Raw genomic sequence first — 19,429 nt, 5'->3', positions numbered from 1 at the left:
CTTCCCCACCATCCCTCTCTTATTCTGAGTTTTTACCCTCTCTTTCCTGGGCTGAAGAATACCAAAATTCTAGTTCCTATTTCTCCAACCTGTAGTCCCACATCCAATCACCACAACCAACAGCAAACTCTCCTTACCAACCAAAAGGGCTACAGTATGGTGCTGCCCAAGCCAAATCACCACTATAGGACTATCACCTCACAGGTAAATCCCAATGTCAACTGGGCTTTTATTATTTCTTCTATTATTATTGTTATTAAGGCACTGAATATGACAGCAATTCACATCAAAATCAAAATGACCATGCAGGGAAAAACCCAGGGGAGCAAAATTCTGTTGCTGCCAAGCTGAGACCAATGAGATGAAGAACAGCAACAAAAATTTGCACCACACAAGCATACATACAAGCCAGCTGGATAGCTTGCAGGAGACTGTGACAACAGCTCTACTTACACTCCCCAAAGGGGAGAGGATGGAAAGAATGAAAAGTTTCAATCATGGGGATACTTCTGGAGAGCTCCCCAGTCTGAGTGCTGGCCAAAGAGGGAGAAAAGTAAGAGAAAGAGACATTCAAACATCTGGAAAAGGTGGCAATATGACTTTCCAAATTATTTATTTAATCAAGGAAGTCAGATATGATAACTTGCGGAGAGACAAGGAAACAGGAGCTAAGTCATCTAGCACACATCTTTGAAAGTCACTGCATTTTCTGCATATGGATTCCTAATGAACTTATAAATTAAGCTCTCTCTCTCTCTGCTTGTGCAAATTTTGTTCTCATTCACCTGGCAAGATTTTCTAGCCTTTTTCCATTCTCCTTTCTTTGCACATGGAATTTTTGTCCTGTACAATTTCATCCAAATACCAAGCTGCTAGCTAGAGGGTTACAGGTATCTTTCATGAGCTAAACTTCATTCTCTTGCTTTAATTTTTAATGAGCTTGTGCTGTAGTTGGTGCATATAGAATTCTCACAGTTATTGGCCAAGAATGGAGACTAGTTGCTGCCACCAGGAAACTAGGTGACAGAAACCTGACCTGGCCAGAGCATTACCATGAGACTCTCTTCATTGTCTTAATAATAGTTAGGAAGAGAGAAAAAGTGGATGGGAATCAAGAGATAGTAACTTGCTCTAAGACCTTAGGAAAGCCACTTAACCTCTTTAGGCCAATTTCTCTATTTTTTTTTAAAGGAGAATGGCCCATGCCATGCTTAACTTCTAAGACAGTTGTATTTTGTGGATGGAATTGATGTATAAAAGGATTTTCAAAAAGTCATTTTATATACAAAATTTGGGCCTGAATTCCTATACTTTTTAAAGTAGTATTTTTTAAAACCTTAATGGCCCTGAAACATTTCCATGGAAGGGTATGTGTGTGTGTGTGTGTGTGTGTGTGTGTGTGTGTGTGTGTGTGTGTGTTTGTATGCAGGCTCATACATGAGTTAGGAACATATGGTGGGGGGGGGGTGGAATATATTAAAAGAAATAGGAAAAAAAGCCAAGGAATGGGTAATGATGGGATGATGTAATTCATTGCTTTAGTCTTTTCCCTCAAACCTATGGTGAGTTAGGGTTTCTCTCCCCAGGCTGCTGTCCTCAAATAGTACAGTGAACTCATATCCTGTAAGCAACACTAGCCCCTATCTAAGAACCAGCTAAATCTTAACCATTCATCCTTCTACCTTCACTCCAAAATATATACATATATACCTTCCTCCTAAATAGGAAATGCAACTCAGGTGACTGAGATATCACTGGTTCTTCTTATCTAACCTCTGATGAAAGATTTGACCAAGCCATAAGTCTGTCCACAGCCTAATTAACTTCTGACAATTTATCCCACAATATCTTGATTCTTCCACCACCTAGAGAAAAAATACCTGCCCTCAAATCCTTTAGGACTCTTGGGATACTCTGCCCAATTTGCACTCTAGGGTTGGGTCCCTAGAGTGTGGCAGCTACTTGGGTTATATGGGCTACATTTATAAAACTTCTCATTAACAATCACCTAGGAGATGAAAAGAGCTCTTAGCAAAGACATTTACTAAGATGCCATATTCAGAATAATAGCTACAAAACATTCTCCCCCATTAACCTGGTGGGTGTTGTCTCACCAATGCACACAACATCCATGGGAAGAATCAGCTCAAACTTAAGAGACTAATGGAGGTATGTGTATAGGATGCATACTATAGTAAAGGCAACTCACCAAACTCCAGGTCACAGGGAAGGGAGAGGAGGTATAATCACAGGGAGAGAAGGATCAGGCTTCCACAAGGTTCAGTTTTATTCTGAGCCATGACTCTCTCCAGAGGCCACAGATTTTAAGGGAATCAACTTTTGTGAAACCCAATAAAGTCTCACCCTTTACATGGACTGGGTCCTGGGACAGAAAATCAAATAGAAAGACCCAGTCAACCCTGCTAAAGGATTGAGTGACCATTTCTTCAGCCAGGTAATATACTCAATACAAGTGCTTCACACAGCAGAGTCAATAACTATTCACAGAATTGTTGTTGAAGCCCTCCAGTAAATAGACTACAGTTTGGGAATACAAAGTAAAAATAAAACCCTTTCCCTCACTCTGAGTAGTTCTGTCCTTTCCCTCCCTGAGTGAGGCAGCCCTCCCTTTAAGTGGCATTGCCCAAATACATGCCATGGATTGCTTTCAAATATGTCCAAGGCTCCCTTCCCCATCTTTAAAAAAACTTCCCTCAACCCTATCATCCTTCCAAGCTATCATCTAATATCTCTCCTCCCCCATACTCAGCCAAACTAGAAAAAGTTATTTACATTTGCTGCCTCCACTTTCTTCCTTTCACTCTTTGAGGCTTTGCAAACTGGCTTTCAACCTTATTACTCAACTAAAACTACTCTTCACACATTTACCAATGATCTCTTTGCCAGTATGACTCAATCTTCTTCTTATAGGCCTGTCTGCTCATTTGAGACTACTGACCACTGTCCTCATCCTCTCCTTTCTGGGTTTTCATGAAGACTTTATCTCTTGATTAGCCTATCTGTCTAACTCCTTCTCAATTTCTTTGGCTAGCTAATTATCAGTCTTGTCCCCCTACACCCTCTTTTCTTCTCTTTCTAAATTCTCTTGGTAATGCTTTCAGCTCCCCTGAGTTTAATTATCATTTTTGTTCAGATGACTCACAGGTCTATAAATCTAGCCCCATTCTCTTATACTAGAACTGCAAGCCAGCATTATCAACTGCCTTTTGGATAATTTTTAAGCTGGAGGTTCCAGAGGTATCTCAAACCCAACATGTAAGAAATTTAACTCATTATCTTTTCTCTAATCCCCATCCTTCTTCCAGTTTCTCCAATTTATAACCTTAGCATCATCCCCACTCTCCCTCACCCCGCATATCCAAGCAGTTGCTATATACTTTGCCATTTCTCCTTCCAAAATCTGTCATATCTAACCTCTTTTCTCTACTCACATAGCCATCACTGTAATAATAACAGCAGCAACCACAATAACTACCATTTCTATAGTGCCTGAAGGTTTACAAAAGCACTCTTAAAATATTCTCATTTTGTTCTCACAACTTTGATAGGGAGGTATTAATATTGTCCCCCTTACCCAGAGTAAGAAACTAAGGCAAGCAAATCTTAAGAAGGTCCTCAATGAGACTCATGAAAAAGAACTGTGGAAGTAGAAATGCAGAAGAAAAACATATGATAGATCAAGTGGTTCAATGGGGATATGATTGGGGATGTTGACTTTAAATGATCACTCTATTGCAAATATTAATAATATGGAAATAGGTTTTGAACAATGATACATGTAAAATCCAGTGGAATTGCTCATTGGTTCCAGGATGGGGGAGGGAGGAGGGGAGGGAAAGAACATGAATCATGTAACCATGGAAAAATATTCTAAATTAATTAAATTTTTAAAAATTTAAAAATAAAATAAAATAAATCCCTGTGTTTGCAAAAAAAAGAAAAAGAAAAAGAAGAAAAATGTCCTCAGTACCTCTTGTCTAGGTTCTTGCAAAGGTTTTCTAATTCTTCTCCCCGATTCAAGTCACTCCACACTTCCTCACTCCACATCTATCCATGCCATAGCTGCCAGGAGGATTTTCCTTAAGTGGAACTGAAACCATTTAATATACCTCTAGTCATTAAATGCCTAGTGGTTTCCTATTACCTCTAGAATAAAATATAAACTCCTCTGTTTAACTTTTAAAGCTTTTCACAATCTTGTCCCAATGATCCTACTAACCTCACTGCATATTATTCCCCTTGAAAATTCCAGAATCCAGCAAAACTGAAATTCTCTCTGTTCCAAATTACACGGCCCTCAAACCTTTACCTACCTCCAAACCTGGAATCCAAGCCTTCTTCATCTCTGCCTCATTGAATCTCTCTCTTCTTTCAGGACACAGCTTCAGCACCAACTTCTACATGAAGCCTTTCAACTTCAATAGAAGTTCACTTCCTTCCAAACTATCCTGATTTTATTTTTCTCTTTACATTTATTATGCATATATTTCTTCATGTACTTGCTATCTCCCTCAATGGTTTCTCTTTATCTTTACTCTGCATATATTTCTTTATATACCTGTTGTCTCCAAGAATAGGGAATGTTTCATTCTGTGCATTTGTATCCCCAACACCTAGCACAGAGCCTGGCACAAAGTAGGACATAAATGATATTGCCTGATGAAAAGACCTGAATGTACCCAGAAATAGCTCACCAGCCCCAGATGATAATCTTTGGATTAAGGCAGCAAAACTCCTGGCTGAAGAACAAATATTAAGAGTAGTATACTAAACTATTATTGGCAACTTTGTATTATTAGCAAGCTATTATTAGAAAGTTTGTATAAAGTATTGGCACTTTGACAACAGAATTTCAGATTAGTCCTAACAGAAATCAGGTCCCTAAGGGGATAGACGACAAGGCTAGAATTTTGATACAATTTTTTGCAAAGATCTGGAGCCTTGGATACTCCCCAGTTAGGTAACCTGTACAGGAGGGGAATGGAAGAAGAAGGTAGGAAGCACATAAAGGGAAAAAGAAGAGTTCCTGAAAGACCAATTTTAACTAATTGGTCAAGGGATGAGAAACATTTTTAATCCCTTTTCATTTCTCTCATTTCTCTCCTTTTCTTGGCCTCCTTCCCTTCAATAAAGCAGATCCCATGCTCCCAAATAGACCTTTTAACGACAAGGACCCTGCCTTCTTCCATTGTCTCTCCCTCAAGGTAGAACTATGAACATTCATACATTCATTCAGTAAGGCTTTATTAAGTGTTTACTATACACCAGGAATTAGGCTCAATACTGACGACAGAAAGACAAAAAATAGAGTCTCTGCCCTCAAGAAGTTTACATTTTATCAGCGAAGGAGCACAACCTGGACAAGTCAACAAAAATACATATGAAATATTTTCTAGTGAGCAGAGGGTAACTAGATCCTAGAAAATAGATATTATTCTTGCTGATTGATTTGATGACTTTCAGGAATGTTGCCAAAGTTCCCCTTCTACTGAATCTAACAAGTTAAAATGGTTGATCCTCTCAGAAAAGTCACTCCCACCCACCTAACACATGTGATCACTATTTCCATCTCATTGCTTCATCCTGGACTACTATCAGTGGACTTCAGGAGACTCTTTTCAAAACATAATTTTGGTCAAATTATTATCATTTTTAAAAATACACAAGACTCTCAAATTAGGCAAGATTTGAAATCCACATTGTCTCTGGGTTTTTTTCTCTGTGCCAGGAAAATACAAGTATCATTTTCTAGACTCAAAGAAAAAACAGAAAGAAAGCTTCCCTCTCTACAAAATTCTATTCTAATTTAATTCCTTAACATGGCATGCTGATAGCCCTAGAATATCAAAAGCTATTTCAGGTGAGTGAAAGCTCTGGCACTTTCTCCTATGCTGGGAAATATTTGAAAATAGTCCCCCCAAAGAAGCCTGATGCTCAAGGACAAACATGGCCAAGTAGAGAAGAGTTTTCCCCAATAGCTTGACTAGTAGAACATGAAATCTTTGACCATGGGAACTTTTTTTGTTTTGTTTTAAATTTTTTTTTTAAAAATTTATTTAGTCAATTTAGAACATTATTCCTTAATTATAAGAATATATTTCTTTCCCTCCATCCCCTCCCTCCCCTCCCCTACTCCTTCCCTTAGCCAACGCGCAATTACACTGGGTTTTACATTTGTCATGGGAACTTTTGAAAACAAGCAAAATCCAAAATGGTCTTTGGTCTCATGTGGCCATAAAAGTAAGAGGTAGAAAATGGGGTAAAGAAATAAAAATGTAGCCTAACTGTAGGTAGCCTAGGTTTAGGTAATAAAGAGTTTGAAGAAACTGAAAACATTAAAATCACTAGGACAAGCTTGGTTCAAAACACATACATCCTGAGTCTTATAGGAATGAAATAGAAATGAGATATTGACTAAGTTCAATAAGTTAAAGAATTTTGGAAAGGTGTGTCTGAAACTGCAGTCACTGATAGTCTCCTGGTGAAAATTTTGTCCAGTGACTACCAAATTATCATATTCTTTGCCCTGTAACAAGTCCTAAGTCAAAGACATTCTTAAATAATTGAACTACATCAATATTGACCCTTTTAAAGGAAATTAAATCAACATCAAAGGAACCTTAGGGAGGCAAAGATTTTGTTGTGAAACCAAAGGCTTCAAAAAAAATTCCATAGGATAAATTGGTCACCTCACCTTATGATGTTCAAAATGAGCATAAGCAAGTTATTAATTGATACTTGTGTAATGGCATCTGTTGAAGATGGAGTGGAATTCCCTTAACCAAATTCACATATATGTTGATACTTGATGACTTCTTTGGAAGATGGCAGAAAAGCATGACAGGAAATATTGCCTCTGATTTTAAAAATGAAAGAGGTCAAAGGATTTTAGACTACTCAGGTCTATATGACTGGTCATGGCAAGCAACAAACAATAATACACACAAAAATCAACCTGTATCTTAACAGGAAAATGACTACTCATCTGAAAGTCAAAGCAGAATTAATTGTCTTTACTTAATCAGACCACTGATGAGTTAGAGCAACCATCAAAATCAGCCTTGAGAACAATTGCCTGATCTTTACAAATGAAGCAGATCCCAAAAAAGGAAATTAAAAAAACAAAGATTTTTGCTCAATTATCACCATTTCCTGTAAAAGCTTAGCCAATGTAAAATGATTACCACAGTGAAGAGGCCAAAGGTGCCCAGAAACTCCCTTAGTCAGCAAATATGTGATGCCTTTGCCAAAGTGAAGCACATGGAAGCCAAGTTAGAATACAGACTCATTTGTAAAACAAGGAGGAAGATAATGGAAAATAGCTATCAGTTATCACATTATAAAAAAGCAAAAAGTAATGAAAGCAAAAGCAAATCTTCAAAAGCCCCTAACAGAATTGCATCATCCTGAGAGCAGTTAGAGTAAGAACTGAATGACAAAGAATAGACAGAAAATGGAACAAAACTTTTAATGTTTCTATGATGATTTATTTTCATCATCATCAATTACTTCTTTGGGATCCTAACCTCTCAGCCCCTGACATCACAGGGAACTTGAAATGGCATTTAAAACCACTAAGTTTGGAAGAACAAAAGAAATCTGTGCTAGAGAAAACAATCATGAAAGCCTCAAAGGGTCATTTGACAAGATATCTCAGGGAAAGGAAGAAAATCAAAAAATAATAGAAAAAGTCATGGATACTTATTACCCCAGAAGCTAGCAAAATTACCTTGATAACTACCAACTCATATGGCTACATTTTCACTTTTATAAAAATCACTATGAGAATAATCTACATGTTGAAGATAATCTTTACAAAAATATGAAAAAGGAATTAGCAGATTTTCAGAAGTAATGATATACAAACAACAACAACCAAAAAAACTCCCCCAAGCTTTACAGTTACCCAATTCTCTGAGAGGCAAAGAGAAAAGAAGATATCTGGGGATCTTTTGAATTCATTGATTTACGCACACACATACACAGCCTTAAAGGCTCTCTCATCTAATAAGGAGATTCTAATGTGCATTAAAATCATATAATATTTCTTGGCAAATGTTAATCACCTAGCTAATTCTGTTAAGTGACTGTCTGCTTCTAAAAATCAAGTGAAGTATAAAAAAAGAGAAATGTATAACTGCCAAAGGTATCTGTCCTGACATGAAGGATGGTCCACCTAAGGTTCAAATGGGAGAGGAGAATATTCCTATAGAAGATCAAGTCCATCAGATACAATTGTTTGCAGATTATATTCGACTGGTATACAGCCTCAGAACATTACAAGACTTCCTCAATAGGAGCCATGATTACTCAAAAGAGATAGACTTAATGCATACAAAGAATTAAACAGATGAAAAAAATGTCATTAACTAGAAAATGCCAGTTAGTTCATCGATCTATACATCTGAGAAAAGTATTGCATTAAGACAAAAAAGATGGGTCTAGAACTGAATAAGAAGAAGAAAAGTGACAATAAAGAGATGACTCTGCATGTAATAGATGTTTAACAAACACTTGGTGAGTTGACCTTATGTATAAGAAATGCCATAAGAGATATCTTCCAGAGAATGTATGATTTTAAAGAGTCACACTTGTGGTGATAGTGAAGGGTAATGTGAATCTTAAAATTGCTCAGACTATACCTTAGAAGATTTGGTTAAGCTATTCCCCTATTGTAACAATATAGGTACTTGGTCAGGAATGTATTGAGAACTTTAAAATTACTCCACCCTGCTCAGACAGTGCCTTAGGGGAAGATAAAGTTGTAAACTCCTGAACAATGAAAAGTCCCTAACTCATACTTATAGTAAAGCTAGAACCTTAAGCTAGGTCCATTTTTACTGAGTACCTATAAAGATTAAATTAATCACTAAAAGTTCAAGCAACTTACAAAGGGCAAGCTTAGCAAAGAGATGTGAAATACTCAGAAGATATCATCTAATCAGAGAAGGTGATAACAAAAGAAGAGGTGAACTAAGAATGGACAGTCCTGGGGAACACGTCTACTGTGATTGGTATATGTGAAAATTTAGGGGAGGTAACATAAGAGAAAATTCTCTTTAAAAGGAGCAGCCTCTCTGACCTTAGTGGGAGTTTAGAGTTAGTTTGGAGGAGCGGGGTCTCTGAACTCAGTTCAGGAGTTGAGGATTTCAGTGAAGAACTGGAGTTTTGCTTGGGACAATCTTGTGGTGAGTGATAAAAGACTGACTAGTCTCTCTTAAGGCTCCTACTATTTCCTCTTACTCTTTCTTTCCCTTCCCTTTAATTCCTTCATTTGTATCAATTAAAATCTCCATAAAATCCAGCTGACTTGGGTATTTTTTCATATTTGGGAGTTTTCCCATGGCAACCACTTATTTTTAATATAAAATCAAGACACTAAAATTATCTTTACAGTTTGGCCGAAACCTTTACAGTTTTGGCAATTCACAGTCTTAGAAACCATATTTTTGCGGTTACAGTAACAGATGGACAGACAACCCAAGGACTTCCCTGGTACTTTTGGAATGTAAAAAGACCTAGAGGAAGATCTATTGCATAGTAGAGAAAAATCAAGGAAGGCCCAGAAACCCAGCCCAACTTGGTTATCCTTCCACTTCCTTATCTTTCAATATGCTCCCATAATATATACTGGAAACATCCCTCACACTATCTTCTAATCTAGAGCCTATTGCCACTAACCAGTCCCTGGTACACTTTACTGGACAAAGGTCTCAAACTACTGCAAGGCATGACCAAGCATCTCTGTGTACTACCCATGCCTTATACATAGAAGCACTCCATAACTGAACTAATCTTGTTAACAGGCCTATAGAAACTTTATGGCAGAATATCCAGATTCCTATGTGATAAGAGAAAGAGGGATCAACTGCTCAAAGCGAAAATTAATGGAGGGGTGAAAGGGATAGAAGCTCTCACTTGGGAAGTTTGTCTATTTTGAAGTAAAATAACCTGAGATCTCTTGTCTGACAGTTATGTTTGGTGAATCTACAAGTTACTTCTAAAAGATTATCTATTTAACATGGGTCCCTGCACTGGACTATCCCTTAGAGGGAAGGGAACATTAATGAATACTAGTATAAATTCATCCTTTATTCATCTCCATCTTCAACTGGACTTTGGTTCATTAAGGCTCCTTGGGACCTTTACAAGATCTCATTAGAGAACCTGAAACTAATACCTTCTGTCAACTCAGACCTCAAACAGTGGCTGATAGCATAAAATAGAGGGAAGACAAGAAAATCAACACCTTGTTTATCTTTGACCTCATTTATCCAATATAGCTAAATATGATGTTTCAACATGCTAGACACCCAACGAAAGGACTGCTTCAGATGTAGAGGGCTCCAGGACTCCAAACCATCTCTTATTCTGACTAGAAAACTAATAGGGATACGGGAACGAATGCCAAGAGAGAATATCGAAAATAGCAAGAGTCCCCGTGGTTGGGAACCTATTCCAAGCAGACTTGACCAAGGGAACTCTATTATTCCTTACCTTCAGCTTCCTCAAGTATTGTTCTGTATGTGCCACCTTCAGGTCTTCCTCAGAGACTTCCTGAGCCTCCACAATCATTACATCCGAAAGGAAATTGCCTTCTGAAACCATAAGATAAACCACATCCTTTATATATCTTCTAAAAGACAACCTCAGGGGAAAATAAGCCCTTTCCAGTCTAAAGCCCTCTTGATTATACCTTTTTTTGAGGCTTTCAGACTCTGCTCCCAAGTTAAAATAGCTATTATTATATACACATGAAGTCCAAAGGTCCAGGCTATTCATTCAATTCACTAAGTATTTTTAAGCACCAACTACAAGTGCTGAGTTATTCACTGGAGATACAAGACAAAACTAGACAGGCCCTTACCTTTAAGAAGCTTACATTCTATTATTTTATTTATTTTCAGTTGTTTTCAGTTGTGTCACTCTAGAGCAAATAATAATATGGAAATAGATTTTGATCAATAATAAATATAAAACCCAGTGAAATTGCTCATCAGCTCCAGGAGGGGGAGGGAAGAGGTGAGGGAAAGAACATGAATCATGTAACCATGGGAAAATATTCTAAATTAATTAATTAAAAAAAGAAGAAGAAGCAGCTTACATTCTACCACAGGATACCCTTATACTCAAGGGAAAAAAAAAGGCACTGACAATCTCAGTGCCAGGCAGGACGGTCAAGGGAGGTGGTTATGATATAAGTACTTACTGTGTGCACAGCACTGTACTGGGAGAGATACAAAATTTCTATAACACATTCCCTAAACTTATAGAGTTTATGGTCTTGCAAAAGGTTAAGAACCAACACAGCTAAATAGAGAATTGCAAAACAAGGTGTTGTATAAAATCTGATTAAAAAGACTTTGTTGAGTATAACATTTGAGTTAGGTCTAAATGGGGGGTTACTATTTGAGTGATAATACATGTAAATTTCAGTAAAATTGCTTGTCAACTACAGGAGAGGGGATGGAAGAGGGGAGGGAGACAACATGACTCATATAACCTTGGAAAATGTGTAGATTTGTTAGTGGAATAAAATAAGGAAATTTTTTAAAATAAATAAATAAGAGGTTAAGAAGAAGGACATTCAAGCATAAGAACAGTATTGGCTATTCAACTGGTCAATCAAGAAACATTTATGAACATGTTCTACAATTTACCCAAAAAAGGGTTTCCCCACCTTCAAGAAGCCTACATTCTAAAGGGAAAAACAACAGGATAGGAGACGTGAAGGTGAGAGGAACTATGTAGTACATCAGTAGACTAGCAATGGCGCTCTATACAGTGGGTGCTTTAATAAATGCCATAGTGGAAATATGCTGTTGAGTTATTTTCAGTTGTGTCTGTCTGTTCTTGACCTCATTCAGGATTTTCCTGGCAAAGATACTGAAGTGGTTTGCCAGTTCCTTTTCCAGCTCTTTTCACAGATGAAAAAATTTAGGCAAGCAGGGTTAAAGGAACTGCCCAGCATCATATAGCTAGTAGTTGTCTAAGGGCAGATTTGAACTCAGAAAGATGAGTCTTCAAGACTCCAGACCTGGGGCTCCATAGACTGTTACCACATAGCTATACTGTTGGACAAAATCATATACAAAATATGGGAGGTGGGGGGAAGGTGATTAGTAAAACATGGGGAAGAATGAAAGTAGGTAAAATCAGCTTCACCTGCATTTCCCAGTTTTGCTACAGCATTACTTTGTGCTTGTCTGTGTTTGAGGTCAGAGAGAAAGGTCTACATTTACCTTTCAAGAGATGGACAACTCTCCCCCATTTCTCAACATCAAATGGATGGAGCTTCTCCAAGCCCAAAAATTTGATGTTATATTTTGGAGAGTAGACGATGGGCCAGCAGGTCTCCGACACCTCTCTGTACAGACTGGTGCAATGAGACCTTGAGGCATAAACAGAAAGACAAATGAACAGAATGCCAGCTCAGAACATGCAAAGTCATGAGATCTTAAAGCTGGGGAAGAGGGTACTTCAGAAATCACCCAGTCCAAACCCTTCTCAAACTTTTCATATCTCTAGAAAGCAATCTATCAATTGCTCCACCAAGTCCTGGCAAAAGCATCTTTTAGAACTGGAATCATTCAGAAGAAAGTCAAGATTTCTCAGTTCCAGGGGGCAGCTAGGTAACAACAGTCTTAGATAGAGTACAGGGTTCATCAGGCCTTAAATATTTCCTAGCTGTGTGACTTTGGGTAAGTCACTTAACCCCAATTGCCTAACCCTTACTACTCTTCTGTCTTAGAACTGATACTAAGGCAGAACATAAGGGATCAAAAAAAATTTTTTTCCCAAGTTCCAGAAGACCTCTTGCTTTGGAGGACCATATCCTCCTGCCTCTGCCACTTATACCTGTGTGACCTTTGACCTATCTAAGTCTTAAGTTCCTCATCTGTTAAATGATTTTAGAGTCAATGGCTTCTGAGGTCCCTTTCAGCACAAAACCTATAATTCTATGATACAGCAATTAGAAGGTGTCACAAGAATTGTTATTCCTATTTATTTGGGTTCATGTTTTGGAGTTTGGGTTTTATAAGATTACTCATTTAAAAAGTGAACAATATGGAAATGTTTTACATGATAATACATGTATAACCCTGATCAAAACACCTGCCAGAACTGGAAGGGGGAAGGGAGGGAGAGAGATAAGTTCAATCATATAACTTGGGAAAACTTGTGTGGAAATTTGTTATTACATGTAATTGGTCAAAATAAATAAATGATTGTGTGATGGGAAAAGATTATTATTCCCATTTCACAGATGAACTGAAGTTGAACAAAGTAAAGAAATCTGTCCACAATCCTTCAGCTAGTCTGTGTCTAAGGCAGAATTTGAACCAACCTTTATGATTTGATGATCAGGACCATTTGTGTTGCCAGAACTTATGTTTTCCTGGTATAACCTTCTAGAAGTCGGAGTCACCATTAGGTCTTTGAGACAGCAGGGTAGGGTTTTGTTTAAAATCATCATAAAATAGTAACAATACTACTGCTCTTCCCTCCCTACCCCCTTATTTATCTCACAAAGTTGCTCTGAAGATTATATGGTAGATACGGAGGTCCTTGAGGGAAAAAATTAAAATTTAAAAATTTAAATTATACAAATAAAGAGACATGAACTGTTTATCATACCCTTCTACTATCACCTTTTGATCCCACAAATTCAGGGTTATGCCTGCCTTGACCACTTCAGTAGTTCCAATCGTTATTTTTATTTTAAATTCTTATCTTCCATCTTAGAGTCAATATAATGCATTGGTTCTAGGGCAGGAGAGAAGCAGGAGAGAACAATAGGGGTTAAGTGACTTGCCCAGGGTCACACAGCTAGGAAGTTGCTGAGGTCCAATTCAAACCCAGAACCTCATCTCTAGACCTGACTTTCTCTCAACTGAGCCATTTAGCTGACTCCAGTTCCAACAGTTCTAACAGAAACTAAATACCAAGTCACTATCAACATCTAAGGGCCACAAAATACTTAATGCTAGAAGGAACCTTAAAGGTCATCTACTCCAACCTCCTCATCTCACTGAAGGGAAATATGAAGCCCAGAAGAAGAAAGAGATTTTCCCAAAGTCATACAGTAAATTAAAGGTAGAGCTAGAAGTAGAAATCAGATCTCTTGACTCCTGGTACTGTGTACTTCTCTCTACACCATGCTATGATGTCTGATTGCTTTTTGAGACTAAAAATGGAAATAATTTTTTAGTTTTAAGTTTTGTTTTGTTTTTTTTTATGAGAAAGCTTCAGTATATGCTGTGGGAATGGGGAAGAGAGTACTGAAGATCCAAAGCTTGTTAGCAGGAAGAGTTGGATTTGGAAAACAAAACAAAACTAGATTTAAAACCCTGGCTCCAGGGGGCCTAGAGATGGGAGGTCCTAGGTTCAAACCTGGCCTCAGACACTTCCCAGCTGTGTGACCCTGGGCAAGTCATTTGACCCCCATTGCCTAGCCCTTACCACTCTTCTGCCTTGGAGCCAATACACAGTATTGACTCCAAGATGGAAGGTATGGGTAAAAAAAAAAACCTGGCTCCTGCCAGGTCCCCTGTGACCTTGGGCAAGTTGCCTTCCTTTCTGAGCTTATTTCTTCTTCTTTAAATAAGGAGGGGATGCAGTTGGCTACCTAAATTCTCTTCCAGCTCTAAAGCTATAATCTCTTGCTACCATACTCCTGAGCCAGTGGCCCAGGCTCCAGTGAGAGCCTCACATCATCTTTCCCTGGCCACAGCTACCATATGCTCCCCTTTATCTGGGGCCCAGCATCCCTATCGACCACATATCTTCCCACTCTGACCCCATGTTTGGGTGAGTCATTAGCAGTCATGTCAAAAAAGTCCTGTGAGCCCCAGTGCCAACCTCTGCCATAGGCCACTAGCCCAACCTCCCTGCCCCTTTTGTTTTACATCCCATTTACCAGAGAAGGCAGTGGACTGGGGCTTCATTCCCAGAGTCCCTCACTGCCCATATTAGGCACTTCCTCCTTGGGGAGAGTGGGGGAAATCATGGGAGAGAAGAGGGGTCTTCTGGGCCACTTAAAATTCCCCAGAGTCTCGACCCTGGAGAAAAAAAAATTACAGCCCGCGAGAATTGGGGGAGGGCGTGACGTGACATTACGGAGAGTAGCCCAGAGGATTCAGTGTTTGCACCCCCGCAGCCCACGGACTCGGCGTCCACATACAGGACCAGGGCCTGTCATATAGGTCTTATGGTGATCCCCCAACCCCCCGCCAGCTGTCGGTCCACGTGGTGGTCCCCACTCTTCTCAGGCGCTGAGGCCGATGAGGAGGCGGGGGCATCCACTGGGAATCGAGCTCGCGGCACCCCCACGATTGTGATTTGAAAGGGAGGGGGGGGAAGGGGGCACAAGGTCCGCAACGCCCAGGTGCTATTGGTCAAGTTTACGGGCAAAAGGACGAAAAAGCCTCCCCGCTCGTCCCGAGCCCTCGGGCCACTTCCCTGGACCCAGGGCCTCAGCCCAGGAGCTACTCACATCCCCCCGCCGGACCTGCAGCAGACCCGTCACCTGCTGTGTGAGGCTGGACTTTACACTGGGCCAAAGGAAGGCCGGAGGGGCCGAACGGGGGCGGGGGCAGCGTGGGGTACACGCCCCCTTACGTCACCCTGACCGGGGCTTAGACTAACCCCACGCCCTCCTCTGGGCTGCATCACGGAAGGATGAACGCTCATGTCACGCCCAGAGCAGAGATAAAGCCCCACCTACCCCTGAGGCCCCCACCCCTTCTCAATTTCAGGAGGAAGGGCTACGATGCCAGAGTCCCTTCGGTATGACATCCACAACCTGAGTGGGGCTATGATCTAATCCTCACCACAGACCAGATGCCCAGTAGGGTCCTACTGCCATGAAATCAAAATATTTTCTAGCCCAAGGGAAGCATCAGGGTCTAAAGCTCAGGAAACCTTTCTCTAAAAATGGATCAAAGGATTTGCATCTGGATTTAGTAACTTGTTCTACAGACTGAGAAACTGAGTACTGAAAAAGTGAAGGGCTGGAGCTAGAAAAGCAAGGATTTAAATATCCTTTTTTACTCCAAATCTAGTTTCTGTCATCTTAAACTTGAGTCACAGAATGTTAGAGCTAAAATGGATCTCAAGGGTCATCAGATCTAGATATCTTTTACTTTTTATTTTATTTTGGGATAATTTTTTACATGGGATCATTTTTAACATTCATTTAAAATTTTTTTGAATTCCAAACTTTTTCCTTTCCATCTCCCCTCTTTGAAAAAACAAGCAATTTGGTACAGATTAAAAATGTGCATTCATGCAAAATATATTTCCATATTAAACATGTTGCAACAGAAAACATCCACTGTCCCCCAAAAAGCACAAGTCTAAAAAAAGTAGATCCCTCTTTTTAAAAGATGAAGAAACTATGGATAGATATAAGGGAAAATTAATTGATTGCTCTGTGGTCATCTGGTGAACTTGTGGCTGCAGTTATGTATGGAAAGTTTGTGCCCAGGTTTTCTGACTTCCAGTTCAAAACTTCTTTATATTGCCACTACCCAACCCTGCCCAGGGAAGAACACTGTATTCCTACTCACCTGAGGGCTTTTCTCTTCTATTCTTAGCAGAGGCTTCTGAGATTCAGGAAGAGGGGAGAAAGGAGACTGAATTCCTGATGTTGTTGGTTCCTGATGGTGGGGGAGAGGAGACAAAGCCAAGACACTCATTGTTACAGTAGCCTTAACTGATTGTGAGCACAATCCTTAGGGGGTTGGGAGGAAAGGAATCAGATACAAAGGAGAGAAGAAGTAAAATAGAGGGAGAGCAATCACAGGAGTTAGCTATATGGGAGGAGAGGAAGAGCCAGATCAAGAAAGGGAGGGAACCAAAGGATTTGGCATTTTGAGATAGCAGGTCAATATTTGTATAGCACTAATTAGGCCTATGCCTTGATTTTCCTGAATTTTTTTTTTTGCTTTACCTCTACCTTAATGGCAGCAAGAAAAAAAAAGGAAGAAAGGAAGGAAGGAAGGAAAGAAGGAAGGAAGGAAGGAAGAATTTATTACGTACCTACTTTGTAAGTCAGGCACTGTGCTAAAGAGCTTTATGGATATCTAATTTGATCCTTACAACCACCCAGGGAGGTAAGCAATATTAGTATTTCCACTTTACAGTGAAGAAAACTGAGGCAGACAGAGGCTAAGTGACTTGTCCAGGTCATACAGTGAGTGTCTGAGATCAAATATGAACCCAGGTTTTCTTGATTCTTAGCCTAGGGCTCTATCCATTGCACCACCCAACTACTTCTTATAAAGTGTAGTAGAATGAAAAATCCACTACTGGTTTTAGAATCCAAGGACCTAGGTCTGAATCACAACTCTACCATTTACCACCCATGTGACTATAGTCAAACTTTTTTAAACCTCTCTGGAACTCAGTTCCTCATCTATTAAAAAAAAAAAAAGAACTGGATTAGATGTACTCTGGTTTCTTGGACAAAATGATCTCTATCGTCCTTCAAACCATAACTCTGTGATCTTTCTATAATTCACTCATGGACATATGTTTCTTTTACCTGAATTTCTCTTAAAGTTGACATCTTTTGACTTTCCTAATAGTGCACCTTACCAGATTGTACCCAAGAAATCATATTTTTGCTGATTTTTTCTTAAAACTAGGAATCTGGATATATAATTATAAAGAACTAAAATAGACATTGATGATCATATTCATGAAATTTATCCTGAGACATGGTCCTGGGTTACATGTAGAGCAAAATGGCTTCCTTAGGAAGAGTCCCTTGAAAAAATTCCCTAATTTATTCAATAAGTTTAAAAGGAGGTGAACCTTTTCCTGGGTCTTTTAATTGCATCTTCCTATGGAGGCTGTGGATATGCTCATTTAGAGATTAATGGTTGTCTATTGGAATATATTCCTTGGTACTTCATGGAGATTGAATCTCGCTGGTTAAGGTTGATTTCCTTGACCATTATGGGTAAGAGACACTCATTTTTTGTTGTTCTGGGCCTGTAAGTGGGAGTGGGTGGAGGAAGAAAGATAAAACCTGTATAGGAACTGAGGCAAAGGTATATGGGAATTGTATCTATTCTTATGCAACAGGCCTGAGAGTCCCTGAATTCTATCTATCACTTTAGAAATGAGGAATTTCCTGGACAATGTCCAATTCCTAGAGCCCTGATGGGAACCTATGACACATGTGTCAGCACTGACATGCATAGCCATTGCGGCCTCAAACTGTTAGAATAATTTTAGCATTGTGACTTGAAAATCTAAATTAATTGGTCACCAGGGAAAATCCCAAATAATAAAATCCCCAAGTCAACTAGAAATTATGGTGATTTTAATTAATATAGAGAAAAGGAATTAAGAGGAAGAGAGAGAGGAAAGAGTTAATTTAAACTGCTCCAGCTCAGGCTGAGCCAGGAAGGAGTTAAAGGCCTTGGCCAAAGTGGCCTCCCTGAGCCCAAGGGAAAGCTGTCTGAGGGAGATCCTCCTCAGAATTGACTTTAGCTGCTCATCTAGACCTCCTTTTAAAGAACTTTTCTCTTGTGTCACCTCCTCTAAATTTTCACATCTACCAATCACAGCAGACGCTTTTCTCCAGGACTGCCCATGCTTTAGTTCTCATCTTCTTTGATTAGATTTTTATCAGGACTGTCCACTCTTTAGTTCTCACCTTATCTGGTTATATTATATCTTTTGAACTACTTCACACTTCTTTGTTAAGTTCACCTTTTGTGAGTTACTTGACCTTTTTGTGATTAATTTAACCTTTATAGGTACTTAACACCTTTTTGTATTAGATCTAAAAACAGACTTAGCTTAAAGTTCTAACTTCACTATAAGGTATGAGTTAAGTACCTTCATTTTTAAATCAGGAGTTTACAACTTTATCTTCCCCTAAAGTACTGTCTGAGTAGGGTGGAATAATTTTAAAATTCACAATTCATAGAAATATGGGGACACATGCTGAGAAGGATGTTTCATCCTCGGCTCCTGCATAGCCAGGCCCAGTTGCCAAGGATAAAACATTTGTTGTAGTGTAATGTAGATACTCTGTGCTGGAGGTCTGTAGGCCAAAACAACAGAACTCCGGCACAGAGCATCTAGTTCTGAGACTTCTGGTTAGGCCAAGATCCCATCTTTGACCTCACTTCTAGCAGGCAGAGCAGGGAGCAGCAGAATGCTGCAGGGGACACATCTCTGGGGATCCTGTGATCACCATTACCAGAAACCACATAACCACAGCAACCATCATCCAATCTACTGTTCTGGGGCATCGTGGAATTTCTAATTGACCATCATTACTGAGATATATGAGGGAGAGGCTGGGAGAGACGAGGGTCTATCCTATGGGTGCCACTTAGAGAATCAAGAGGAGTGTCACTATGAACAGGAAATTTGGAGTGCCTTG

At 39.3% G+C, this 19,429-nt stretch overlaps 1 protein-coding gene across 13 annotated transcripts in view; it reads right to left on the bottom strand.

Annotated features, from left to right (window-relative positions):
* Nucleotides 1–16,680, bottom strand: part of HDAC11 (histone deacetylase 11) — a 45,703-nt gene extending 29,023 nt beyond the window's left edge. For 3 of the 13 annotated variants that reach the window (XM_016424545.2, XM_007500349.3, XM_056804779.1), the window contains exons 1-3: nt 15,518–15,622; nt 12,264–12,412; nt 10,519–10,619 (exon numbers count right to left, since the gene is read on the bottom strand). In XM_016424545.2, the coding sequence (XP_016280031.2) occupies nt 10,519–10,619; nt 12,264–12,412; nt 15,518–15,519 (252 nt within the window). In that variant the 5' untranslated portion in view covers nt 15,520–15,622. The other 10 variants (XM_056804780.1, XM_056804783.1, XM_056804785.1 and 7 more) reach the window with 10 other exon arrangements.
* Nucleotides 16,681–19,429: the final 2,749 nt, after the last annotated feature.

Source organism: Monodelphis domestica, chromosome 7, assembly GCF_027887165.1.
Source record: "Monodelphis domestica isolate mMonDom1 chromosome 7, mMonDom1.pri, whole genome shotgun sequence".
In the NCBI taxonomy this organism is placed as follows: Eukaryota; Metazoa; Chordata; class Mammalia; order Didelphimorphia; family Didelphidae; genus Monodelphis; species Monodelphis domestica.
Note: the sequence above shows the minus strand (reverse complement) of the source record. Positions and strands in the feature narration are given on the sequence as shown.